The sequence below is a fragment of the Rhinolophus hipposideros genome (assembly GCF_964194185.1).
Source record: "Rhinolophus hipposideros genome assembly, chromosome: 23".
NCBI lineage: Eukaryota > Metazoa > Chordata > Mammalia > Chiroptera > Rhinolophidae > Rhinolophus > Rhinolophus hipposideros.
The window spans coordinates 10,200,453-10,228,420 of NC_138069.1; the positions used below are offsets into that span (position 1 = coordinate 10,200,453).

The following is a 27,968-nucleotide window of genomic DNA, read 5'->3' on the forward strand; positions in this document are numbered from 1 at the left end:
ACCTGGGCATGTCGGGCCTGGGCGCTAGTACTTTGCCTCTCTCTGAGAGGCCTCGTTAGGAAGGAATGGATATAACAACAGATAGAATAGGAGCTTCTGCCACCTGGTTGGGGCAAGTCTTATGGCGGGGGGCACTTTTGCTGCCTCCTTCTCCCCTCCCCAATACCTGGTGTCCTGGGGCTGAACGGAGATACCCAGAGTGTGTGCCTTGAGCAGCTTGGTGGCAGTGAGCAGATGGACTCCTGCGTCGACTTTCTACCAAGAGCTTTTGGGTTCTAATCAGACACATTTTCTCTTGACCTGAGGGCACTGGCCAGACGCCAAACGTTGAGGACTAGTCTGGGCATTTGGTTCTCTTGAGACAGAAGTTAGAGCAGAGCACAGCCCCTACCATATGTGGCCTGTGCCACCCAGGAGATCTGCAAGGAAGGGAGGCTGGAGCTGCCATGGCTCAGAATTTTTGTTGAGGTGGGTATTGCAGGCAGCTGATTTAGTGGGTTAAAGAGCATGGGCTTTGTCCATATAGACTTGAATTTCAATACTGGCTCTGTTGCTCAGAGCCTCAGTTTCCTGTTTTATAAAATTGAAATAACAATATCTTCCTTGTTGTGGTGTCGTGAGGTTTAACACAGGTGCTTAGTAAGTACTTACCATGGTTCCTGGCACATAGCAGGTTACTCCCCCAGGACAGAGGGGGTGCAACATCTTGTTTATGTCATTGCGATATTTAATCTCATGTGTCAACCTGGCTAGCCCATGGCACCCAGATAGATATTTAGTCAAACACTATTCAAGATGAACCTGTGAAAGTATTTTTTGTTAATGAGCTTAACATTTAAATCAGTAGATTTTGAGTGAAGAAGATTACCCTCCACAGTGTGGGTGGGCCTCATCTCATCAGTGGAAGGTGGAAGGCCTTGAGAGAAAAAGAGTGAGCTCCCCTGAAGACGGGGCAATTCAGCCAACAAACTGCCTTTGGGTTTGAACTGCAATTCTTCCCTGGGTTTCCAGCTGCCAGCTGACTCTGCAGATTTTGGACTTGCCAGTTTCCACGAATGCATCATGAGCCAGTCCCTTAAAATCAATTTCCCACTTCCCCCACCCCTTCTACACACACACACACCCTATTGGTTCTGTTTCTCTGGAGAACCTGTACTAACAGTCATGGTGTAGTGGATTTGAAGCTCACTGAGGGCAGGGACTAAGTCTACTTCGTGTAGGCCTCTGTCCCCGGGACTTTCACAGTGTGGGCGCACAGCGCATAGTAGGCGCTTACTTTAATAGCCTGGTGATTACTGTGCACTTAATGCATCCTCACTGGAAAGTCTGCCCCGGTGAGAACCAAGAGGGATTGGATGCAAGAATGAATTACGTCTGGGGACTGGAGAGAATTTTAAGGGCTTGCCAAGGCAGGTGATGAGAAGTTTTGAACCAGATGTTGGTGGTGCATTTTGGGAACTAAAACTTCAACCTGGGGAAGAGACTTCTGGGGTCAGGTACCTTTGGACCAGGCTGGAGCAGGGGCCGTTTCACTGGGACCGTCATAAACCTATACAGGCAACGGAGAAGGACGCTGAGGGGCCCTGCTCTACCCAATTCTCACTTTAACAACTGCCAATGGACTGGCACCAGAAGAGGTGACTTTTCTCAAGTTTTATTGTAAAGTCCTCGGCAAAAGAGCATTTACAATGACAATACTGGATGATAATTTGTGAATCGACTTTATATCAGGTGGTACTGCAAACACACGGCATGTTCAGCACTGTGTAATATGTCAAAGTGAACACAAACTTATTTCAAATGCTACATCCAGTTACGGTGTTGGTACAAATTTCTACTAAAATCGATGTATTAAAAATAATTTATATATATTTTATAAATAAGGAAAAAATTCACATGTGTAGTAATTACAGGAGGCCTTTTGAGAAATACTGGTGATTACAGAAAATATATTTTGGAGTCTACACAACTGCTCACAATCATGTAACCTGCCTTGACATAAGGGATCTGAAAGTTTTCTGAGGTGCGGAAGGATGAGAATCCTAAGAGGACAAAGGGTACGTGTGTGACGTCTTATCTTGAGGGTCATTCAGCTATACTACAGCAGGAAACAGTGTGTGACCACTCCAGCAAAACTTCATGCCCAGTTCTGCTTTTAGATCACCTCACAGGGCCGTCAGAAAGCGCGAGCAGTTTGGGGAAGGCAGGTGTGACGGGGCCAGGCCAGGTAGGGGTTGGGGGCTGGCCAGCCACAGGAGCCGGGCAGTGAGGGTGTTGGCCCAGGGGGCTCCACGGAAGGGTCTGCTGTGGGTCTGGGGGGGTAGCCTGCAGACCTGTTGTCCCTCACCTATCTGAAGCAGCTGAAGTAGCAAGGGACCGATAATTCTTAAACCTATGGCAGATGGCACGCTGGGCTGTGGATGAAGATTAGGTTTTTAAAAATGTTCTCATTTGAGAGCTCTTGGGCCCCGTAACCAGTCAGTACTGGTTGCCCTTCCTCAGAAAAGAAGCTCTGATTTTGAAGAGGATGTCCCCAGAAGGCAGTATTCTCCTACTCTGCCATGGTGACATGTGGAGAGTCACATGTCACCAGGCTTGGGGGAAGGGCCAGTCAACAGTTATTGCTTTGTGGAGTGCAGGCGAAGTCCTCTAGAGCTTCTAGGGCATGGACACAGGGGAAAAGGATGGTCCCATATTAGTCAAAGTGAGCTCGGAAAGGGGAGTGTGTAAATTGTAGCTTTGTCAAAAAACAAAAACAACAAAAAACACACTCAACACTCTGGTGCTGGCTAAAGAAGCCTCACTGTGAATCTTGAAGCTCAATCCCCATTCTCTCCGTATTTTCCATAATTTCACACGTTGTGTTTGGTTAAATTCCTACTTGCTGCCCAGAGTTCCAAAGGAGGCATGAGGCCGTGCTTGCTGGGCTCCCACTGCCTGCTGGGTGACTGGTGCCTAACGCCTGCAGGCCCAGAGGAGGTGCTCACATCCTCACGTGACTTGGCAGGTAATCTGGTGTAGATCAAAGCAGGAAGTAGGTTGCATTCTGCCGGTATTTGGGGTCCTGCAGTCACACCGTGAGGATAGGTACTACATGTTTTCTCTTTGAATCTTTTAAGCGTCACTGTCTGTCCTGTGATCTCCATGATTTTGCAGAGAAACCAAGGCAGCTAGTGACTTTCCTGAACAAAATTGCTTCGCCTGTGTGCCAGTCTGGGAGCAAATAGCATCTAGCCCCGTGTGTGACTTGTCACTTGTACCCCAATGCAAGGAAGCAGCATGGGCAAAGGCCACTGGGGCTGGTGTGGTGGTAAGGTTGGCTGCCATTTGAATTGTAAGAGCAGGAGGCCCAAGGCATGGGAAGGGAAAGGCAGAGAATAAAGTGGAATGCACAAAGCTGTAGCTCAGGCCCTCTAAGGGACAAGGCTTGGCTCTGATGTCGTGGTCTCTGTTCCTCTCCAACAGTTTCTGTCTGATAATAGCCGACTTCCCTGACGGTTCCGAGTTCTCTGTAGTCTTGGTCACCTAACTCTGAAGGGCTGCAAGCAAACAAAGGTTTGGGGTGTGTGATTCTAGGCAGCAAGGGGCGGTGTCCCACGAGTTCTGACTGCACTTGGAATGAGATCTGGGGTCCTGGGTAGGGGAGGATGACAAAAGACTTCATGTCAGCATTGCCACTATCCTGCGTCACCTGTCTGGCCCCCTGGCATGGGGGCAGCGCTCCAGTGCTGGGTGCGGGGAGGAGGATGTGAGGTAGATTGGCGGATACATAGGAGGGAGGTGGGAGCGGTAACTCTCCTGGAGGCTTGCTTCTGCAGAGGAGGAAGGAGAGAGCGAGCTGTGGGGTTTGGTGAGGAAGCTGGTGCAGCGTCCATGGTATTCGAAGGGAACACATTTTGAAAAATCAGTCGATTACTTTTTAAGCCCCGTGTAGAAAAATATATCCAGAATGAATTTGTTTCACTTCTCAGTTTTGAAACGGCCTTTAGTTCACAAGTTATTGGTCAACAGGAGACAGGAAGTTGTGGCTGCACAAAGTGGACAGGAGGCTGCTTTCTTGCATGAAGACTCAGCAGTTACCATTCTAGGGCAGTGCGTGGTTCTCGGCTTTACTGGAATTGAAAGCTGTCCTCTAGGGCACCTACCTGGAGCCAGGTGTCCTTTTCTGCACTGAGGAGCACGGAGGTGGGGAGGGGGCCAGGTTGGGGGTGGGAATGCCAGGGACTAAGCTTCTGTGTCTGGTGACACTCTCTCTCTATCGAAGTACCTGAAGCTTAGTAGGTAGTAGTGTTTGGCCCCAGCCAAGACTTTAAAGAGCTCTTCTGGCTACTTTGGGGTTTGGGGGAAGTAGCAGCACCCTAGGATGATTTGGAAATTTAAGAAAGAAGCCTGGGCAAGCCCCAGGTAGGATTTGCTGGGTCAGGGTTGCTGGGGCTGGCATTTGCCACCTTGGGTGTGGTTTATGCCCAGGACTGCTTATGCAGAAAGTCCACGCAATGGTATAGAAACAGACAAATCCCTCTTCCCGTGACCAGTCTGTGGGCAGATGGGCAGGCTTTTGGACACAGAACCTCCCTGCAGGGTTCTGCTCACTTGGGCAGGAGAATGAGGGCCTTCATTTCAAAGCCTTAATGTCAACACAGGTGTTGATTGTGTGTTTGTTATTCTTGAAAAAAAAAATCGGTGTTGAATTTTTGTGAAGTGAATTTTATTTCAAAATTCAATAATGTTGAAATTGTTCATTATGTAAGCGGCTTTTTTGGTGATTCTTTTGGTGAAAGGCATACTTCTTTAATGGGAAATAGTGGTAATTAGCTGATCTTTTCTGTCCTTTAGAAAGATTACTGGCTGGGTTTGCTTCAAAGCCCACCTGTTGTGATGATTTCTTACCCCAGCAGCTTTCAAACTGTGTTCCGTGAGCCTCTTTTGGGGCCAGCCTTTCCCCTGCCTCCCACGCAAGCAGTTCTGTTGGTTGTAGTGCTGCAAAAACACTGACCCTTTGGCCCATGTGATTTTGTAAATTTCATAATTTCAGGTCTGTGATTCTCTGCTCTGATTCAATCGTGTCTGGCATGAGGGCAGCGAGTACAAAGCTGACTGTCTCTCATGACTGCACAGCGAGGACAGTGAGAGGCAGATATACTTTTCAGGTACACTTAGAAATGGAGGGAGTTGTGGAAAAGGAGCAGATGTCACAGAAGTCACTCCCAGTTTAAAAGGCCAGTTGGGATTAGATTGGTCTTTTACTTAGGAATCCTGCAACCAGAGGGACCAACGTTCGGGCCTGGTCGTCGGCGGGCTCTTCCTCAGTTGGGTTCAGAGACTTTTTCTGCCAGGGGCTGCCACAATTTAGATGATTTTTCCAAAGGGTGAAGTTCATGAAAGTTGGAAAATTTCAGTGATAAAAGTGGGAGTTTGGAAGTAAATGTGTCAAGAGATTGAGGCAGGAATAAAAAGAAAGGGTGAGATGTGTTAACCATCCATCCTAGCTATTGTGAAACTGAAGTATTAGGCCTTTGAAGTCAGTTTCTTCAATCTATATCTACATATTTAACCTTTTAAAAAACCTAACGTGTGAATGTACACATCTAGGCACACTCGTGGGAGTTGTAGGGAACCGGCATTTGGTGGACTAAGATAACATGAGACAGATGAGAAGATTGGCTGACCTCAGGGAACCGTGTGTGTGTTTTGGGGGGGTGGGGGCGCGGGGCCCAGGCGGGTGGGGCAGTCAGGTGGGAGTGAAAGGGAGCTGTGTGTATGTAGAGTGAGCAGGGTCTGTGTCTTCCTTTCCCTGAAAGGGCCCCATTCCTCAGCAGCACAGGAAAATCATGACCGTGTTGGCAGGTGAAAGGGCTAACCTAGCTAAGGTATCTGTGATGGGATCACCTCTGCCAGCGCCAGATGGCATTCAAGCCAGAAAGCATACCAGAGTGATTTGGCCACTGATGTGAATGAGAAGGAAAGGGGTGTTCTGAGAGCCCAAGGGAGCCTCTTCCTTCCTGAGATTCTCTGACACAGGAAGTCGTTACAGGGTTGGTGAGGTTATACTTCTGAGAGCCCACCACAGCCTGAGACATTTGGGAATAATTCAGCAGGATAATAACCAGCTGCATGCTTCGGATTCTGCGTTTTTAAAGTGTGTGTGAAGGGGGAGAGAGAGGCCTGTGTGTAAGACGAAACATGTGCTGCAAGCACTTAATTGTACTAACTGTTCTGTGATGATGCAGAGGCTGGGGCACAAGAGCTGAGTGCAAGGGCCACAGGCAGAAAAGAAACTAGTTTTTAAAGGGGATCGCCTAAGGAAGCCGCCTGGACCCCACTTGTGTTCTGGGGGTTTCTGCATTGAGCCCGGAGGTCACTATTCTGCAGGCTACTCACACCTTGCCAGGCAAGCTCAGACTGCCCTGAATCTGGCTACTAAATATCCCCCTTCGGTGGTGAAAAGCAGGCACGCAGGGTTTGTCGTGGTCTCTTGGGGTCCCAACCCAGAACGGAGTCTTTACCAATGGGGTGGCCTGATCTGTGCTTAGGGGTGTCAGTGGTATGGAGGACTATTATTCTCTGATGACCCTTGTTCTTTCTGGCTGTGGGATGTGGGGTGGTGACTCTCAGAGCCTTGGCGTAAGGCAGGGAAGAATAGAGCTGGACCTCGGAGAGTGTCTTTCTGCTTACTAGCATTTGAGATTATAAAAAATTAGTTTTTAATCAAAATTTTCAAAATAAAGTGAGTGATTTCCCCATTCCCCCAAGATGCAATAGTCTTGTTGGCTCTCTCTCAGGCTTACAACAAGTCAAATGGAAAGAAATGCAAGAAGCAGCTGCAAAGGAGGAAAAAGGTGCAGAGCGAGGACAGATGTGGCTCTGGGCCAGGAGGGGAAGCCCCTGCTCCTGCTGGGCCCGAGTCTCCAGGCCTGGTTTCAGGCCACTCCATCAGGGTGAAATCTGGCTGGATCTGGCGGTAAAGGAGAATGAGTACGCGAAGGCAACCGACGGAAGTGTCTGCCTGGAAAGCACGAGCTCTCCGTCCCACGTTGTCCCCAGGTAACATGGTGTGTAGCTGGGCACAGAAATGACTCCTTTACACAGCAGCATGGGTTCTCATGGTAGCTCAAGGCATACCTTATACCTCCTAACGAAAACAACCCCAGTCTGGTTTAGCAGCGCATACCTTAGATTAGGAAACTTGCAAGGAGACCAGTGTTGAACCACAAAGCGAATACAGGTTTTTGCTTTTGTTTGTAAAAATGTACAAAGCGCCTGCTTGGGGCTGCGGTGACAGGATGAAGTGGGGGCTCTGTGGCCCAGGCTCTGTGCCGGCCTCCTTCATACCTCGCCCACCCACACCACTGTGGTCCCCCCCTTGATGCCGGACACCTCACACCGCAGTGCGTTTTGTCGCCCGTTGATGAGAAACAGTGACTCTTGGGCTGGCGTGAGGAGGTACTGTCCAAACAGCCCGCTGTCCCTCACGATCCTGCGGGGCCCTCCCCAGGGCCGGGCGGGGCCCACGGGTGGCTCCTTGAAGTCCTCCAGCACGCCCATCTTCCCGGTGGACAGCTCCAGGAAGAGCAGGGCCGGCTGTGCCTCCAGCGTGGCGTACACGTAGTACTGATTGCTTTGGGTGAAGGAGCGCTGGAAGGCCACGTCTGAGATGCCCTGGCTTATTCTCCGGTTGTACAGGGTCCGCATCTCCCCGCGCAGCGTGACCTCCTGCACATACAGCTGGCGGCTGGCGGCGGATGCGCTGACCACGAAGCGCCCATCTGGGGACGTGTGTGGGGTGCCTGCCACACCACTGTTGGGGCCGACCACGGAGTCCGTGACGCTGTCGATTAGCAGCTGTGGAGCTGCGGGAGTGGCCCCGTCCTGTCGGCACTGGACGAAGAAGTAGCCGCCCAGGTGGGTGTGGGCCATGGCCTGGGGCAGGCAGCCGTGCCTCCGCAGGCCGATGGTCTTGAGGAGCATCAGTGTTTCCAGGTCGACTTTGTGAACCGCGGGAACAGACTTGTTGAAGATGAAGCCGAACCTGGGAGGGGAAGAACGGAGGTGAGAGGTGGGGAGGCCTCTCGGGGTTGGGGGGATCCCTCCTTTGTACATCGTGCAGGATGGCAGCCTTTCTCTTCCCCTTTATCAATGATCTAATAGCCTATCGATAAGATCTACATTCCGCCGGGGATGGCTTCGTAAGTGACTCATCTAGGACCTCAAACCAGATGCAGTGATTCACAAATGCTCTCGTGGTGACAGGCACTTATCATTAGAAATGGTAGAGGAGGAGGGTACAGGTCCCTCCAGCAGTGTCTCCCTTTGGGATGTCTCCCTTTGGACGCCTTTGCACCAGCCTGTCGGAGGTCGTGTAGTGGCCGGGCAGTGGTGGGCCTGTGCCTGGACGGAAAGGACCGTGCCCACTGCGAGGACGAGGCAGGAGAGCCTACATCCTAGCAGTTTTTTGGACCAACTGGCAAGTGTGCATGTGAGAAGGCAGAGGTCAGGAAGCAAGCCCAGGTTTCCTGTCAGCGCTCCGTCTCCCTGAGAGAGGGACGGGAAAGGCTGCCTGGTGATGTGCTGGGAGGGAACATGGGCAATGGGCTGTCAGGGCCTGTCCCTTTGGAGCCAGAAGGCCTGGTCTGAGTGCCCTGCTAGGTGCACAGCCTGGGGCCAGGTGCTTGCCTGTTGGAACCTCTATGAAGCTGAAGAGGGTAGTTCCTTTGCAGGGCCGTTGGGAATGTTTAAGAGGACGCTTTGGTGGAGAGCTCAGCAGGTGATAGCAGCCCACGTTTGGACTTCCTGAAGTTCCTGGATGGGGGCTTTTGCAAGCTGCCCAAAGGCCTGGCTCCACTTCCCTTTGAACTTGAGAGTCTCTGCTAAACCCTGCTTGCAGATGGGGCATTACATCCGCCTGTGAGAACGGAGAAAACCTCCACAACTTGCTCTTCGGTAACTGCCTCAGAGTGGGGAAAACACCCACTTTGAAGCATCCTTAAAGCCCACTCTTTGTTACAAGGAACTTTAATGTGAAAGCCACACACAGGCACTGCTGAGTGGGCTTGCCTGACTCCCAGCTGAATTCAGGGCTCTGAAGGGGTTAGAGGCTCTTCCCCAAGCACTCTCTGCAGTGACAGTGGGGCGGGGAGGCCTACGGTGGTTATTTTCCACTTTGGGCAAGGATAAATGGGCCAGCCTTGTTTTTACAGGTCCAGTATCTGCGTGCAACAACAGTGAGTCATTTCTTTCTGGAGAAAGGTGTGTAAAGTGAAATTAAAGGAAGGCATACATAGTGCCACATGACAATTGGGTCTTGATGACTGTATAAAGGGCAGGCTTAGTCTTCTGGCAGTGGCGACTTTACAGAAGGTGTGGGGGTGCACTGAAATGAATAAGGAGGGGGAGTGAGCAGGCAGGGATGAGGTTTGCAGCTGAGGCCATGGCTGTTATGATGAAGATATTCTTTTGCATGGTGACAAACCAGGCATCCAGAAGGCCTCATTTCCTTGTGGCCCCCCCTGCATGGCTGCTCTGAGGGCTCTGAGAGGAAACATGGGCTGTGGTTAGCAGAGAACAAGGCAGAATGGGGCACTGAAAGGAGACCTGGCTTTGCATTTGGTCTGACTCTGCCAATTCCTGGCTGTGTGATCTTGGCCAGTACCTTAACTTCTCTGAGTCTGTTTCCTCATCTATAAAATAGGTTTGTGACCACCACTGCTAGTTTTCTAGCAAGGAGAGGGTGCTCAGTTAATCACTGCTATTTCCTCCTTTCCTCTGTTGAGGATCTTGAGGATGAGACTTCCTGACCTCACTTGGTCCCTGAGGGCATTAGCAGCTGAGTGCCATCCTGACCTTTCACAAGGACTAGGAATGGACCCATTTCTCTGCCTCTTCCCGATGGGGTCCAAAGCCAGCCCAGGCAGAGTTGGGGAGACTGAGACAGGAGCAGTTCCCACCCTGGGTGAAGGTGGCCCACGCAGGGCACAGCTGGAGCATGGAGCACCGTAGGGCCGTGCCGGCTGGTCTCACCTGATGTGGTTGATGATAAGGTTTGTTGGGGGAATGAAGAAATCGTCCATTCCTGCAAAAGGTGTGCGGATGAGGTGCTGGCCCTGGCCAGTGCTGGCTTCCGTGATCACCTACAACACAGAGCAAGAGTCCTGCTGAGGGCCCATCCCCGTGGGGGGCTGGAGACCTGTGCATGCTCGGGTGGAGACCCCCAGCAGAGTGTCTTCTGCCGAGGTGTGATGGACAAGCCACAGTGTTGGGGAGGGGGTGGGAACAGAGTGGGAGCTGCTCTAGAATGTCATAGGCAGGGACCCAGCCTTCCTGGGAGAGGAAGTGGTGGGACCGGTGTGAATGCCTGAATTGCTCCCTCCTGCTCGGTCAGGCCTGACCTGCTGCACCTTGTCAGTCGCCATGATGGCAGAGTGGGGACTTGCCGGGACCTTCTGAGGTAGGTCCCCAGAACTAAAACATCACCTGCTGAGAGACAATCTCCCCTACAAGAGGGAAGTCCACCTTACCAACTCCTAGGCCACCCTGGCAAAAGGCGAGAGCTTTTAAATAATGAAAATGTCAAATGGTGGAATTGCTTACTGGTTCTTTATTTTCCTTTGATGCCAGGCACCTGGGCCAGTCTGTTGTGAATCTGTCACGTACTGCTCACAGAGGCGTTCTCAGGGAGCTGGGACTCCATAGCTTATTAGAGAAAGTACGCATGCTGCGGGGATGCCATCAGAGACCTTGCAATTAGAATGCCGGGGAGAAGTTCTGGTTTCACAAAGAGAACTTGCTGTGAGAGGTAAAGAATCAGGCCCTGCGTTGGGTACAAATTCGTACTGACAGAGCCAGGGCGGCTGGTGTTTGACTGGAGGTTTTCTCCCCTGTGGACTCAGGAGGTGACTTGAGCCATTCCCTGGTGTGTGTCCCTGCTGTGTCTGTGTCGGGGACAGCACGCTGGCAGTGCAGAACAGAGAGCGGAGTGATGTCTGAGGTTAGAGAGGACAGGAGAGTGGTCTAGAGGTCCTGCCAGAAAGCCCGCTGGGGTCCACCTGGGCTTCTGTCCATCAGCTACAGGGACCTGGCTCCTGGGCAGGCCGGAGACACAGAGCCAGACAGCTGGTGTCCCGTTGCCTTCTGCATGTGCTCATCAGCCTCCAAGGCCCAGGCTTTTGCCCACAAAGCTGGCTGGCCTGCAGCCACGTGAGGAGCTTGGCCAGCCTGTGGGCGGTTTTGGCTTGAGGGCCCCAAGGACAAGCTCTGACCCAGTGAGCAGGACCGGTGTCAGAGGCTAGACGCTGAACAGGGCCGTGAGAGCCTTCTCCTGATCGTGATACTGTGGCCGTGTCCACAGAAGGAAGGCTGCAAATGTCTGCATTCTGAGGTGAGGACGCTGACTCCCAAGGCTTGGAGCTCTGGATACTTTTTCCGAACTGGGGCTGCCTCCTCAGACGGGGATGAGGCCTGAGTCTTTTCCAAATCACACTGCCCTGGGGGGGTCAGCAGGGAGAATGCTGGATTGGAATGATGAAGGGCTGTCATTTTCAATCTTGGGGAAGCTCTAAAGTTCTAAAGTGGCATTAGGTTATTTTCCTCTGATTAAAAAAGAAAAAGGCCAATGACACTTCATGGCAAGTCCATGGAGCAAACCTCAGAGAAGTGGGCAGGAAGAAAATATCTGCACTTGGAAACTGGATCATAGAGAGTCTAGGGGAAAATGCCCAAGAATTCCAAGAAGCCAAGCAATCATTGTTTGATAGCAGGCCTGTCATTTTAGCTTATAATAGAGATGGAAAATTACAGGCTGTCAGCGGTCAGTGTCATTCACGCTTCACCACTCTGGCAGCCCGTATTCAGAGGTTACTTCATCAAAACGCAGTACCATGGGCCATTGAACTGCTGAGGGCAAGTCAGCCCCGTTGCTCTGTGTCACGAGTTCCTTCCTCGGCCTGTGTACTAGCACATGCCTGGGCACATCACTGGGCACCCAAAGTAACTGTCGCAGGCCTGAAATTTGTTGGGCGTGGTGCAGGAGATGCACATATGTATCTGGATATCGGATGTCATTTGAGTCAGCATGGGTGAAGGAAGATTGAGCGTCTCCCTCGGATGGTGGACAAGCCAGCTAAGAAGTGACACTTGGGGAAGGACAGGGAACAAGGCATCCCGTGGGACAGGCTAAGAGGCAGCTAAAAGCTGGACCTGGGAGTAGGTGAGCAAGAGAGTGCTGGGCAGGATTAGAGAAGATACAGAAGGTTCAAACCCTGGTTGCTGGGGGAGGGTCTCTTGGGGGATGGGCCTCCATTACAGAAACTATAGTCATAGCAAAGTGTTGGATATTTAGAAACTTTAGGATATTGTTTTTTTAATGTTTTGCAAATGTAAGCAATGCAGTAACATAACGGTGTAGCTATACCTTTGTCCATAGCCATGATCACGGCATTTGGGTAAGTTCTGAGAAGTTGCTGGATCAGAAAGCACTGTATTGAAGCTTTTCATTTCCATTCCAAATTGTTTACCACAAAGGCCGTGCCACTGACCTTTCTGGGAGCAGCCTTGGCAAGTTTCCTTTAGCCTGGCCCACAGTGATGAAGGTAGGCTTATTCAATTTCATTTTCCTGTCATAGTGCATTTCCTAGATTTGCCAATTATAGTGATGGTGGACGTCATGGTCTAATTCCTGATATAAATTAAAATACTTCTGGTGTTTTGTCATTTAGGCAAAATTTGCTCTTGATTTCTGGGAAATAGTCTTCATTATATTTAAAAAGTTTCCTTCTAGTCTTAATTTTAGGTGTTTCTTTAAAAATTTTTTTTATCAAGAATGTCTGCTGTATTTGATTAAATGCCCTTTCAGTATTTATTGAAGATATCATAGTTGTTTTTTTTTCCTGTTTTAATTTGTTTGTGTTATGTATCATGTTGACTGATTTCCTGGGAGTGAACCATCCTTACATCCCTGCTTGAGCAATTAGATGCCATGTTCTATTTCTAATACTATGATTAGTATTTTGATTCATTTGTGAGATTAAAAATAGTATATAAAAAAATAAGACTATTAGACTAATCAGTTTTTGTAATTACAATTATACTGGCTATTTAAAACAAATGAAGGAGCTGTACACTTTTCGCCCATGGCCTGGGATAGTTCAAATAACATTAAAATGTTTTGAAGGTTTGAGAAAACTTAGCTGTACATTTTTCCATGGTAGATCTTTAATCTTTAAAAAAAATCTTTCCTAAGATAATTGTTCTATTCCAAGTTTTCTGTTTGTTAGGCCAGTTTGTTTTTCCCCCCACATTTGGTAAACAATCATCCATTTCTTCTTAAATTTTCCACCCCAGAGTTGCAAAGTAGGATTATTTTACAATTATTTTCATCCTCCTGTATCTGTAGTCATACCTTTATTGTTTCTCATTTTGTCTTTTTATTCTTTTATCAGGCTCGTGAAGAAGTTATGTTTCTCTGTTTGTTCTTTTATTGTTTTGTTTCTATTAATTTCAGTCATTTGATTAATTGCTTCTCACCAGTCACTTTGTTCTTCTAAATTCTTAACACAAATACTTCCTTTGCAGGCTTTTAAGACACAAATATTCCTTGTGTACAGCTTTCGCCGTATCCCATAGGTTTTGATGTAAAATGGTTTCTTTTTCATTGCTTTTGACACTGTTGTAATTTCCCTTTTAATTTCTTCTTTGATCCAATAGCTATCTAGGAGTGTTTTCTATTAGGTCACATTTTAATTATTAGCTAATATAGCCTCTAACATCTTTTACAAAATTTGTTAAAGTTTTCTTTGTGATTACTGACACACTTAATCTATATGTGAACATGTGAAAAAATTCTATTTGGCAGAGGAAAGCTTTTCTATATATTTGTTAAACCAAGCTCCTTATTCATAGTAAATTTTCCCAAGTCAGTATTTTGTCTCAAGTGCATTTTTAATCAAGTTCCCTTTGTATTTTTAACCACTCTTGTTTTGTGTATTTAGTTGTCATTTTGTTTGCTATCTAGTGGCTGCTTGTTGTCACATAATGTCTCTCCTAATGCTGGTTAGTGCTTGTAACCTTAAATTCTATCTTGCTGGTATTAATATTAACACTTGTACATATTTTTTTGTTCCTCTAGTCTCACTATTTCCCCCCCTTTAAATTTAATCTTTTATTATCACTTTAGTTTATATATGCTATTTTTTTTAAAAACCCAATCTGATCGTCTCTGCTTTTAATAGAACAATTCAATTTGTCACATTTGGAATAATGAGATATTCAGTTCTCAGCTATTAATTTTAAATGACATTCTGTATATCCTCTCTTATTCCAGCAAGATGACATTTTTGAGTATTACTCCCTCCTCTTTCCTCCACGCCGTACTCTCATTTTTACTGAAATAATTTCTCTTTAGTTATAGCCTGTTATCAGGATTTCTCGTCCAGTGTGTCTCCCCTAATTCAAACATCCTTATTTAGCACTTATACATTACCACATAGTTTCTCCTCATCCCTCTCAGTTTCTCCTCATCCCTCTCACTTTTAATTTTACACCTTCCTCTCTAGGTTCATTACTTACAGCTGTCTCCTCTATCTTTTTCCATCTTGGTGTCTCTGATCTCGTTCCTCAAACGTGTTCTTTAGATGGGGCACATGAGTGATACGCTCTCCGAATTCTCGAATATCCTTATAGCTTTCTTTGTCTTGACAGGTGAATGATATCTTGGCTGGGAATGGGATTCTTGATTTCAGCCCTTTTATCTAAGTAGCACGTAGATGTGATTGCATGGTCTTCCAGCTCCTGTCGCAAGTGAGAAGTTCAAGGCCCATCTTGTGTTTCTTTTACAGGTAATGTTCTTTCTGCCTTGTAAGAGTTACGTTTTATTCTTTTACCAAGAAGGGCAGAGATGTGTCATTCCCCATCAGTCTCACCATGAACTTGTAGATCCCTTTCAATTTACCTGATTAAGTTTTTTAGCTCGGAAATTTTATTACAAGTTTATGTAATGTTTGACTCCATTCCAACGGTGACCTTTTCTCTTTCTGAACTTCAGAGACTTCAACTCTTAATCTCTTCATATATTTGTTCTGCAATTTGAAATTTTCTTGCTCTCATCTGTCAGGCAACTATGTTGGGTCTCAGTAGAAACCATGCATTTTTCAACTTACCTATTGTAGTTTAAAATTAGGAAATCATTTGTGTTCATTTTCAGTTCCAGAAAAATCTTTTTTTTGGGGTTCCCTCCCCTTGAATTTCCTTAAGCACTTTCTTAGAGCTTCTAGAGGAGGGAGCGATAATACTATTTCTCTGAGCTTATACCCTGTTTTGAGGGACCTTTATCCTGGTTCCTAGGTTCTCGAATGGGCTACTATTATTTGTCTGCTCCCTGGGGCCCAGGACGGGTTGATGTGTCCACCGAGTGACAACAGTCTTAGTTTACAGGACATGAAGTAGTGTCCCCGTTCCTCAGTGGCGCAGCACTACAGCGGACGGCAGGGAGGTGGTCAGTCCTTGGGAAGAAGCTTCTCTAGACCTGCGTGTCCCTGGCCTCTCACCACGGTGAAGTGGGCTCCATGGGCAGCCCTTCTCAGCTGGGTTTCTGAGAGAGAATGAATTAAATCCTAAAATCCGAGGCATCCATTGTGTGTAAAGAATTAACTTTTCTGTGCATGTAGAATGGTTCTATGCACCATGTTTGGGAGAATTGAGAAAACAGGCATTGAAATAACTTTTTGTTCAGTGCAATCATCTAGTGCATCCATGCTGAGAAAGGCTGAGCCAGACACACTCAACACGGGTGGTAGAGGGTGGAGTTCTTCAGACCTCGGGGCCCAAGCTCTTCCCACAGTGGCTGAAGGTGTGGGCTGCAGAGCCAGACCATGGACAAATTAGCGAACTTTTCTGTGCCCTAGCAACTGTAAGCACTCTGGAAATGTGCTTCCATTTATGGACATAATTGCTGTAGCTTCTTTCCCTCCTCCTTCATTATTGTCCAGCAGCTAGTGCTTGCTTTGACACTATTCTCCAGCCCGCCCAGCCCAAGGGGAAGAAAGCCTGGACTCCAGGGCTTCACTGCTGTTTGGCCTCAGGAGCTCCTGGCTCAGGCGAGGCAGGTGCTGTGGGGTGGGGCCCAGGAGCCCCATTTTGGCTGTTACAACATTAGAATCATATCCATCCTCAATACTACTGTCCTTAACAGCAGGCCTCGCTGATTGTCTGTGAGGGGAATTGGCTGGAGGCTGTTTCCTACTCTCTCCTCGAGGCTATATGGACAGACTTTGGATACATGTGACTAGCCACCAAGGGAAGTGGGAGACATTTGTCAGATAGGGAGAGAGGCCTCTTCTGTGGGTAGGTGTCGGCCTCCACGTGTTCAACATACCTGGAGGCTTGGCTGGGACTTGTGCACATCCCCCCAGCTCAGGACCCACACTTGGTCATGCGACTTGTCATAGGACAGCTTAGCTGGCAGAGGGTCCACACCTATGGACTTGAAAAAAAATGGTGACAAGTTGGTCATGTTGTCGTAGAGGCCTGTGCAGTGGTCATTGCTGGGCTTTGTGCTCGTGGCCATCACTCCTGGGTACGCGGAAGGCCACCCCGGCAGGCTTGGCAATGAGGCCTTTTGGGAACCCAGGGCTCCCTTCTGGGTCTGTGTTCAGAGGCATACACTTGGTTGTCAGTAATTTCTCCCTTTTAAAAACTTCTTGTTTTACTTAAAGAAAACCCAGAGCATCTTGGCAAAAGCCTAAACATAGAGGCTTTAAGTTTTCCACTGAAGAATCAGCTGAGGACATACCTATCACTTTTCCTGGATGCCCTTTGGGCTCTTGAAGCCTCAGCACCCTTCCCCAGGCTACTCTGAGGCCCAGATTCTGGTGAGTGGGCCCTTTCCCCTGGGTCATCCGAAACTGACTCTCAGACCGGCCATTATCACCTTACCTTCGCACAGTCTCTACCTTGTACATCCTTCAGCTGGAGCTTCTGGAACTCAGACTAGAGCAGCAGGTAGACTCGATTCTTATGCTGTAATGGAAACTGCTATTCCCTGTGGCCCTGTCAAATAAACTTGTCTCTTGCACTTATAAAACTCCATTATAAGCTCCAAAACTCTGTTCTATGATACTCATGCCATTGGACTATGACTTCTGCTCATCTTATCATTGGCCAAATGGCCTCCTAGCCAATCCCTTTGTTCACTCAAGACATTCACACATGGCTCACTGTCTTCTCTACCACTCGCTTGGTTCCTAAGTTTGGTGCCTTCAAATCCACGGGGACACCTCATCCAAAGCTCTGCTTTCTCATTTCCTTCTTGGTTTCAATGATCCTTTCTTCCTCTGCACCTCAGCCACCATAACCTATATCTTGTCAGTATAATTTCTGAAATTTCAACTTGAATGAACCCTATCCTAGCCTTTGTGGTCTTAGGGGGAAAACCCCATTGGTCAAAACGTCTCTAAAAAACTATGGAATCCCTGTATCCATGTGTCTGTCTTCATCAAGCCAATGAACTGTTTTAACTGTGTGTCACACTCAGGGTCATCTCTGTGACCCTCCTCTTACTGGACATTTTAGCAAGATTCCACATGATTAACTATTCCCTTCCGGAAACATTTTCTTTACTCAGCCTTCCACCTTCTCGTCCTCATCCTGACTATAAATGTTGGCATGTCCCAGAGCTTCATGTTTGGCCTTCTCTCTTTCCCTGGGTGAGCACATCCAATGCCATAGCTTCACCTAACCCACTGTACTCTGATAACTTCAGAACTCAGTCCTCTGTTGATGACATTAACTTTTACAAAACTGATCTCTTGATTTTTACCCATCCATCCCTGATGAAATATATTTCTTCTCCATTCATCATCATCTTCAAAATCTCCTTTTATTTTCTTGCTCTAATGAAAACTTCCCATCCTCTGATGTCTCAAGTAGAGGCTGTCACTACTTTCCGATACTTCACATCCCCAGGTCCTTTGTCTACAGCTACTCTTCCTCGTACCGACCATCTCTGGGCTTCCTGCATGCTTCCCTCCACTCACCAAAGGCTTTATGATCTGACACGATCTCCTTCTACCCTGAGTTTCTTAACACACCATCTTGACACTATCTCTAGTTTCTTGTATACTCTCTTTTTAAACTCCTCTTGACTACACATTCTCCTCCAGGTACCCCAAATGTCGGCCCCCTTCCACAGTCTCAATATGCTGAGAAGCAAAGACTCCTGAAAAGAACACACTAGATTCTCAGTTAAAATCCCTGAAGGCTTTACTCTAGGACCAGGAGTGAAGCCTTATTAAAACTTCAACTCAGCTTTGATTCAACTCAGTACTTAACTAAAATGATTTATTCTCTCTCCGCTTAGCAGAGGAAAGGATAAACCCTTACTGGTGGATGAGAGTCATCTAAAGTCTTTGTTATAGTTTATAGGAAATGTTTGACATTCAAAAAATTACTAGGTATTTCAAGATACAGATGATATGACTGAAAGAACATAAAGACAATAGAAACAGACCTATAGGTGATCCATGAAAAGATAATTTGGAGCTAAGTAGAAATTCTAAAGTGAAAAATGTAATATCTGAAGAACTCAATAAATGTTTGTTAAATCCATATTAGACACACACTATAGAATTAGTGAACTGGAAGGTGGATAGAACGTATTCAAATTGAAGCACAAAGAGCCAAAAAGAAATGGAAAATGAAAGATGTGCAATAAAATGGAAAGGTCTTTTTGTTTTTAAACAGAGTTCCCCAAGAAGAGGCAAGAGAGAATGTGGCAGCTGAATATTTCAATGTCACCTATTCTAAAAATAAAGTTCCCTTGGCATCCTCTTCCAGCTACTGACTCATTTGTCTACTTGTAGTCACCTTTAGAGCAAACCCCCTCAAAATGGTTGTCTATATCCACCATCTTCATTTCCTCAGCTACCGTTCTGACTTGGATCCACTCTGACAGGCTTGTATTCCACTTTCCTCTCTGCTCCTGCCAAGGAGCAAATGCTAAATTTGGTACCATGTACCAAATCCAACGTTCAGTGTTCATAACATGCAAATGCTCTCAGCAACACTGGACACCACTGACCACTAACTCTCCCTTAAAACACTTTTGGCTTCTGAAATACACCCTTCTCCTAATTTGCTTCCTATCTTTCAGCTACTCCTCATTAGCTTTTACTCTCCTTCCTGATTGTTAAGTGTTGGAGTGCTCCAAACTTGACCTCGTCTCTCAGTGATGTTTCATCCAGTTCTCTGGATTTAACACAGTGATGATCCCGCCACTGACATCTCCAGCCTAGACTTCTCCTTTGACTCCAGACCTGTTTATCTAACAGCTTACTTGAGGTGTGTGTGTGTTCACACACTTATTTCTATCTCAAGGAAGTGCAGCATACGGCCTCAGTCCTCACCTCACCTCCTGCTTCTATGGAGTCAAATTTCTTGCCTCTCTCTTATGAAGGTACTTTTGCTTGTATTTAGGGATAACCCAGATAATCCAGGATAACTCCCCACTTAAAAATCCTTAATTTACTCACATCTGCTGAGTCCCTTTTGCCACATGAGGTGACATTCACAGGTTCTGGGAAGTAGGATGGGGCATCGTAGGGGCCATGATTCAGCCCACCACACACAGTATATGGCATCACCATTCTACAGCTAAAGTTAAAACAAATGAGCAAACACACTTCGTTCCTCTCTCAAACCTTCCATCCAACACCGCAGAAAATCTTTTGGAATCCACGTTTAAAATATATCAAGAATCTGATCACTTCTCAGCACCTCCACTGCTGTCATCTTCTCTTGCCTGGCTTATTTCAGTGACCACATCCCTACTCTAACATCCAGTCTGCTAACACAGTAGCCAGATTGATCCTTTAGAAATACAAGTCACATTACGTCCCTCCCCTGATTGAAACCCTTTCGTGGTTCTCCATCTCACTGGACTTTGTTTACACCCTACTTCACCATATCCCACTCTCCCCACAGGTACCTGTGTTCCCGTCCCACTGGCCCCCCCCCCCCCCCCCCCCCCCGTTCTGGGTCGGAGTCCTGCTGGGCATTTAGATCTCAGATTCTGTTCACCTCTAGAGCGAGGCCAATCTAAAATCATCTTCCAGTTCCTGCCACATTTCACCTCTAGTAAAATAGCTCTTACTATTTGATCTCCCCAGAATTCTGATTTATGGTCTGTCTCCCCAAACAGAATAAGTTCTAGGACTGCATGGCTCATTTTAGCTGCTTTTCAAGTACCTGGAACAGTACTTGGCATCTCGTAGGCAGTAAAGGCTCGGTGAAACACTGTACACGAATCTTCTTTGATTCTTCCCCCCTCTAGCCCGACCACCTCTCATAGAAGCCAGGGGGTGTGCAGCAAGCAAAGGAAAATGTGGCAGGTTGTGCCCCAGGACTGGCAGTCCCCTCGCTCTCGTGGACAGACGTACCTGGATGACTTTCTGGGCTTGAACGTCGACCACAAGGACCCTGCTCAGAGCCGGCTGGGCCACGTAGATGTAGCGATGTCTGACGTTCACTGCTGACCCCCACTCGCACAGCTGGCTGGCATCTCTTTCCCCTTGAGGACAGATTTCTTCCTGTAAAGGAGATAGGCCGCCATCTATTCTCTTCATCCTCCTTTCCTCTGACATCTCTGGGTTCCCCTCTGTCCCTTCCTTCCCTCACTTAGAATCCTTTGGATTCACAGGACTTGGCCCCAAACCTTCCCACCTCACCAACTCTTCACTTAACACTCCTTTCCTCTTTCACCACCTCCCACTTCTCCTGAGGCTGGAACTCCCTTTGAGGCTGTCTCCGTCAGCAGTGTCCAGCCCATATTCTTCCACTCCTGCATGTTACTTTGTTCCTCTCCTCGTCGCCATCGTTTACAAACCTCAGACACTGGCCAGACTTCTGAAAGAGTTCCCTACGCTTTCCTTGCTTCCTCATCTCTCAACCATCCGGCTTTAGTCCTCACCAAAGCTGGCTGTGTTCTCACCTTGGTCCATATTTCCATATTGACTCCTCAGTTATGAAACCGATCCCTGGCTATCATTTTATTTGAACTTGGGACATCCTCCGACACTGTGTTGACTATTCCTTGGTTCTCCCTCCATCCCACCCCAGTGACTGATATTGCTGGATCCTGCAGGGTTCCCTCGTGGATGACTTCTCTAAAATCCACTCCCTGTGTTAATCTCATCCAAACCTATGGCGTTAACTATAGTCCACATGTTTACAATTCCCAAATTTATGTCTTAGCTCAGGCCTCTTCCTGGACCTCTAGACTTATGCTGCCAACTACCTAGCTCTCTTTGGTTGGCTAATGTTCATCTCAAACATATAAGTCCAACATCAACTCTCAATCTCACCTCTTAGTCATGCTCACGCTGTTCAAAAATAGCAGTGCCCTTGCTTTATTTCCTTAGACCAAAAACTGTGAGGCTATCTTTAACTCCTCTTTTTCTCCCTATCCTCTCAACCCTCACCCAACACATTAAAAATAGTTTCACCTTTACCTTCAAAATAGATCCAGAATTCAATGCTTTCTTACCACTGCCACCTCGATCACCTTTGGCTCAAGCCCCATAATCATCTGAGTAACTGCTAGAACATGCAGACTGCCCCGTGATCCCACCCTGGCCTCCCCAACCTGTCCTCTATGAGAAAGCACGGGGATCATCGTGATCTTGTTTCTCCTCTTCTCAAATCCCCCTCCCCTGTAACATTCTGTCGTGCTCAGAATAACACCCCAGCCTTTCCTGAAGCCGACAAGGCCCTGTACGCTCCGGCTCCTCTCACGCCTCTGAGCCGCCTCTGGCCTGCCTCTCCCCTACCCACCCTACTCCGTGCACATGGCTTGCTCCTCTCCCTCCCTCACGCCACCCTCGCATACCAGGGACTTTGCACTGGCTGTGCCCGGTGCGGGGAATGCCTTCCCCAGACATCATGGTGTATTCCCTCATGGCTTCAGGTCTCAGCTTAAACGTCACCTCATTGAGAGGCTATCTCCGACTTCATCCAGCTTCGCCCCTAGCCCTCCTCGCTCCCTTACCTCACTGCAGCTTTCATTTACTGCTTGACTTTATGCATTTATTTGTCCACCTATGCTTAGTCTCTTTTCTTTCGCTAGATTGTAAGTTCCTGGAGAGCAGGCTCTTGGACTGTTTTGTTCGCTGTTAAGTCTTTAGCACTTAACGTGTTTCCCCGAAAATAAGACCTAGCAGGACCATCAGCTCTAATGCGACTTTTGGAGCAAAAATTAATATAAGACCCAGTCTTATCTTAATATAAGACTTATATAAGACCGGGTCTTATAATAATAATATAATATATAATATATAATATAATATATAATATAATACAATATAATACCAGGTCTTATACCAATTTTTGCTCCAAAAGATGCATTAGAGCTGATGGTTCAGCTAGGTCTTATTTTTGGGGAAACACGATATTAATTTTTGCTCTTAAAGATGCATTTGGGCTTATGTTCAAGGGATGTCATCCTGAGAAATCATGCTAGGGCTAATTTTCCAGTTAGGTTGTAGTTTCGGGGGAACATGGTAGTACAGAGCCCAGCACACAGTGGGTGTTTAAAACATATTTGCTGAATGAATAAATGAGTGCAAAGGGGAGCCTTCTTTTCCCTTGTCTCCCATGATGCACATTCTCATAGTTTTCCTCATGACTCTGGCCCAACTCTGTGGTTCCTCTTGGTCTGCCTGTTAACTGTGATGGCCCCCAGGGTTCTGTTCTACGTGCCCCTCTCAAATCACTCACACGTCCCCTTGACGATTTGGCTAACTTCACCGGGCTTTAGCTGTGCAGCTGGCTCCCGGGATCTACGTCTGTAGCTCAGAACCACTTTCTCCACCTGGTTTGCTTATGGCCGCCTCAGACTTGACCATTCACACCTGAACTGTGCTGCTCCTCCCTCTGGGTCCTCATCACCATCTGCTCATCCAAATCCAAAGCATGACCGCCATCTTTGATTCTTTGTTCTCCTGCACGGCTCATCACAACTCATCCTTGAGGGCTATCAAGACTCCTCCTAAATCTATGAATTCATCTACTTTCCATCTCCACCCCCACTTCTTTCCTAAATGGCTACAATAGCGTTAAGACAGGTCTTTCTCCTTTACCCTTGCCACTCTCTGTCATCACATTTCATCCTCACCATAACCCCAATTTACATATGAGAAAACAGGCTTAGAGAGGTTAAGTAATTTTTCGCCACCACCTGCTGAGTGACAGAGGTGGGATCTGAACCCAGGTCAGCCTGGCTCTGAAGCCTTTGCCCTTCATCCGTTAATCATGCTGCTTCCCACTGGACAAAGCAGACATCCAATCCAGGAGAGTGGCCCGAGAGAAGATGCACCAACTTCTTACTTGCCCAGCACTTTAGAAAGAGGGTTGTTCCATGGTAACCCTCCTGTGGGAGTGTTCGGACATTTTCTAGATGAGAAAACTGGAATTGTCTCATATCTCACCGTGGGCTTGTGTTGCCTGCTACACTGTAGGACCTCTCGTACTATATCTTGTTTTAGTTTCTTAGGAAAATTTCCTGGTTAGGATTTGAGGGATTTCTCCCAAATGACAGATTAGGATATTGCAAATATATGAAAAGTTAGAACCAATGTGATGGGGTGCAGTTACTCAAACCTAACAGCTAGAAATGAACCGGGACAATTCTTTCTAGATTGTTTCTATGATATGGAGGGAAAATTCATCAGAGGTAACACTTTAAAATTAATTCAAATGAAATAGCCTGGAAAACAGCTGCTCCCAAGCTACAAATGTAAGAAACGCAATAGCCTGAGATACACCAACAGCCAGCACAACAATGCAGCAAACTTGTTTTTGGAACTTGCCTGGGACAAGCCCACTTCCGCCACGGGCTCCAAGCCCATCACTTCCGTTCATTCACTGTATGTCCTCAAGGAGAGGGCATGTCGGGACTTTCACATGACTCTTGGATTCATGCCATAGTTCTACCTTCAAGTTGCTAGGGATTAGTAGAAGAGATCAGACCTCATGCAAGAAACCAGCAGTGCAAAGCCAAGTGGGACACCAGAGGGAAAGAGTCCCAGGGTGGGGTGGGGTGGGGTGAGGAAGTACAGCCCTGGGGGCCGCTTCCTGACAGCTAGGTCGTGAGGGCTGCAAGGGCTTTCCCAGCAATCACCTCTTTTGCCTCTGCCCACTGCACGTCAAGCTGCCACTTTCTACCTGGCCTCGTATTTTGTTCATAGCATGTCTGACACTCCAGGCATTCATGTGTTTTGTGCTCTCTCCCCGAGTTCCCCGAGGGTCACCGAGGACCTCTAAGCTCGCCTCCTCTATAATTGGTTGAGCACCCCTTCCTTTTGTAAACTTGGCCTTCCTTGGGTTCTGTGACCCATGTTCTCCAGGCTCCCTTAAAGCTACTCCTCTTGCCTGCCAGAGAGCCCAGGCCTCTCCTGCTCACCATTGCCATTTCCCCCACTACCTTCTGGATATTTCTGTGCATGTGTCCCATGGACACCTCAAACTCAGCACAGCATGGGCCAGCCTCATCTGCTTGATGGGAGCCCATCTGTCCTGCGCCTTGGGCCTCTAGCACCCAGTCCTGGGAAGAGGGACAAGCCTGGTAGTAGAGTGGTAGAGAATGTCTCTCTCTGCCCTCCCCATGTGAAGGGCACCCTCCTTCTCCTCTCAAGACTCTGGGTTAACTGTATCTTGGCTTATCCTCAGGTTCTCTGTGGATAGCTTTCACCTGTGAATAGCTTTAAAACCTACTCAGTCCTCACCATTCCCACTGGCTTAACCAGGACACCACTGTCTTGCCTGGATAATTCCAACAGCCTCTAGAGGCACCTCTGTGCTTCTAGGGCAGCCTTCTGACCACCGCTCTCACTGAGGTCTGGCACATGCTCTAGAGCAGCCTGGTCATGGCCATCCTTCGTCCTTCAGGGGTTCCCAGAGCTTCAGGGTATCATCAGAACTCCTCAGCCTGGACCCTTACCTGCGGTGTCCTCGTCTTAGGCCCTCCCCACACCCACCCTTCCATCCGGGCACACAGAGTATCTTGGGTTCTATGCACAGGACATGTTTTGTGTCTCTGTTCACCATGTTCAGGACAGTTCTCCTAAAAACCCATCACCAATTCCTACTTAGTCTTTAAAACTGAGCTTGCACCTTGTACATCCTTCTAAGAGCACCTATTGGGCGGCTATTTGTTCACTTGGTGTCTCCTCTACCATCTATGAACTTGGGGAGGCCAGGATTCATCTGTATGTCCTGAGCCTCACCTCGGCCTCAGTGCATGGAAGTGGCTGCTGGAGGACAGAATGAGAGTTCAAATCTCAGCCTCATATGTCCCTTTCTTGGCCTTGGGACAAACTTGGAGCCAGAGCACATATGAGGTCGGACAATTAAGTTCAAGAATTCATCCTAGAATAAGTGCTACATACCTCATTGCTGAATATCACTACGGTCACCTTTGAAGTCCTCCCCTTGGGAAGCTATGCACCGACGCCGGAGCCTAGTCCACCCTTCAAAGCAGTTTTGGAACTCTTTCTGGAATGGCCATCAGAGCTGTCATCGTATTACCTTTGATGTCCTGAATACTATCAAAATGACTTCCTTTCAATATTTCCTTTATCTTCAGGTAAAGAAACCTGGGGGCCAGGTTCACTGGGGGCCAGGTCAGATGAGTAGGGAGGGAGTTCCAATACAATTATTTGTTTACCGGCTAAAAACTCCCTCACAGACAATGCTGTGTGAACTGGTGCATTGTCGTGATGCAAGAGCCATGAATTGTTGGAGAAAAGTTCAGTTCGTGTAACTTTTTCACACAGCCTTTTCAGCACTTCCAAATAGTAAACTTGGTTAACTGTTTGTCCAGTTGGTACAAATTCATAATGAATAATCCCTCTGATGTCAAAAAAGGTTAGCAACATCAGTGTAACAAGTTCGCGAACTTAATTTCAGACCTCGTATAGTAGACGGAATTTAAGAATCAAATGGCACACAGGGTGAAAGACTGACTTTTAGGGTTCTGTCTGGTGTGATGGGGAAGTGCCCTGGCACAGAAACTTACGTGGCTCATGAAGATCTTCTCAGTGGGTTTGAGGTGCCTCTGGATCTCACAGTCCACGGGGTGCAGGATGATAATGCCGTCGTCGGAGAAGACATAGAACATGTTCCCCACACTGAGGCCTTGGAGGAGCAAACACAGCCATGGTCACGCCCCTCCGAGCAGCTGGCCCCCGGGGGGGTCTCGTGCCACACTGGACACACATGAAACCTGCAGTATGGATGCAGCTGGTACAGGCATGAAATGCAAGTCCTGGTCAAGGTGGGGCAAGGTGAGATGAGCAGGTGGTGCATGGGGAGCGTGGGGAGACAGTGCCCTGAGGGCTGTCCATCAGGCCTGCACATTGAGGGCTCTGCAGTCACCCGGCCATCCTCCCAGACACGCACATCTGCCCCTGGTCATCCAGGGCTGGCCACCAACACACATTTTCAAATAAATTAGAGCCTTGACTTTGACATACATTTGATCTTTCCTGTTCTGAAAGGACAAGCCTCCCTTGGTCATCTGGTATCTAAAATAATGGATCAGATGATGCCCAGAAAGCAAAGGCTCTTATTTTACACACATTTAGGTACGGTGCCCACTTCCGGGAATGTGGGGTCTTAAGAAAGCTGTGGCTGGTGCTCCTTTGTCCAAACTTAGTTCTGGCCTGTCTGTGCTGGCAAACCCTTCCTTCAAGGCAGCTGGCTCTCACCTCTGCCGTGGCAGCCCGTGCCAGGTGACAGAGCCCACAGCTTGGTCACGACTACCTGCCTGCCCCGACCCCCACTCAGGGCTGGGCCCATCTGGGGAGAAAAGGCCTTGGGGACCAGCTAGTTCAGCCTCCTTATTTTAAAGACAAAGAAACTGAGGTCCAAGGAGGGGAGGGGCCGTTGTGGCAGAGCTGGGGTTAGACCTGAGTCCTGGTTCTGGGTTCTGTCCCCTCACCCTGCTGCCCATAAACAAACCTGACACAGAGACGGGTAAGGTTTCAGTTCTCCCTCCTGCTTTCTCCCTGTCCCTTCATTTCTCTTGAAGGTAGAGCATAAAACGATCTCTATAAATTTTAAGAAAATCAACTATACAGAAAACTTTTTTCTACCATGCTGAGAAAACCAGTGTATTGACTTATTGGACTATCTGGGTACGTTTTTAGTGAGTTAGAAAACAGTAAGACACGCAAATAGGAATCACCATTCCACTTGCTGCCAATAATGCTGCAGGCGGTTTTCTGGGCCTCGGGCCCGTGGAGACGGCACCAGTGTGTGCCTCCTGGTGTGGACAGAGGTCCCTGAGTCCATGTCACAGTCTCCAATGCTTGTGATTCTGTGCTGAGCGGGGCTCCAGGCAGGAAGGGTCCTGCCACTGCGAACAGCTTGACCCCGGCCTCTTAGAAGCTGGTCCCGCCTGGGAGTCAATGCACAGCTCCCAGTGGGGAATCCCGGGTGCTGGGCAGCCTGTCCCTAGAGCCAGACGAAGCCTCCCATGAGTGCCTCGTTTCAGCCCCCAGCAGGACCTTCTCATCTGTAGTCTCTCACCTGGCAAACTTCTCACTTGAACCTAGGGGCCCCCGGGGGTCAAAGTTCTTACACAACCACAGACCCCAGGAACAGCCTCCTGGGGCTTCTCGGAAAACTGATGGCTGGAAGGACCAACACAAGATTGAAAGCATAATAGAATCTCCATGGGGTTTGCCAGTGTAGCTATAGTTCAGGCTGAACAGTGACTTGCTCACAGTTGGCAATGGAACGTGAGGCTAAACAAAACTCGTTCAACAAACAATTGACTTCACAGGAAACCCAGCCTCACGGTCCAGCCCCTGGGAGGTTCTGAGTTTAGCTTTTACTTTCTAAAGGGGCATGAAGGAGCTCTCCTTGCTTTTGGGTACTCTCATCATTTCATTTCTCCTAGTGAGATTTGACAGTGCGCTGTGGCT

General features: G+C 47.9%; 1 protein-coding gene across 3 annotated transcripts in view; it reads right to left on the reverse strand.

Annotated features, from left to right (window-relative positions):
• Window positions 1-4,694: 4,694 nt before the first annotated feature.
• Window positions 4,695-27,968, reverse strand: part of FSTL4 (follistatin like 4) — a 373,767-nt gene continuing 350,493 nt past the window's right edge. For all 3 annotated transcript variants that reach the window (XM_081035343.1, XM_081035342.1, XM_081035341.1), the window contains 5 exons: window positions 26,057-26,175; window positions 20,424-20,573; window positions 16,364-16,471; window positions 10,018-10,127; window positions 4,695-8,029 (listed from right to left, as the gene is read on the reverse strand). In XM_081035343.1, coding sequence (XP_080891469.1) covers window positions 7,327-8,029; window positions 10,018-10,127; window positions 16,364-16,471; window positions 20,424-20,573; window positions 26,057-26,175 — 1,190 coding nt within the window. In that variant the 3' untranslated portion in view covers window positions 4,695-7,326. The remainder of the gene's footprint in view (window positions 8,030-10,017; window positions 10,128-16,363; window positions 16,472-20,423; window positions 20,574-26,056; window positions 26,176-27,968) is intronic.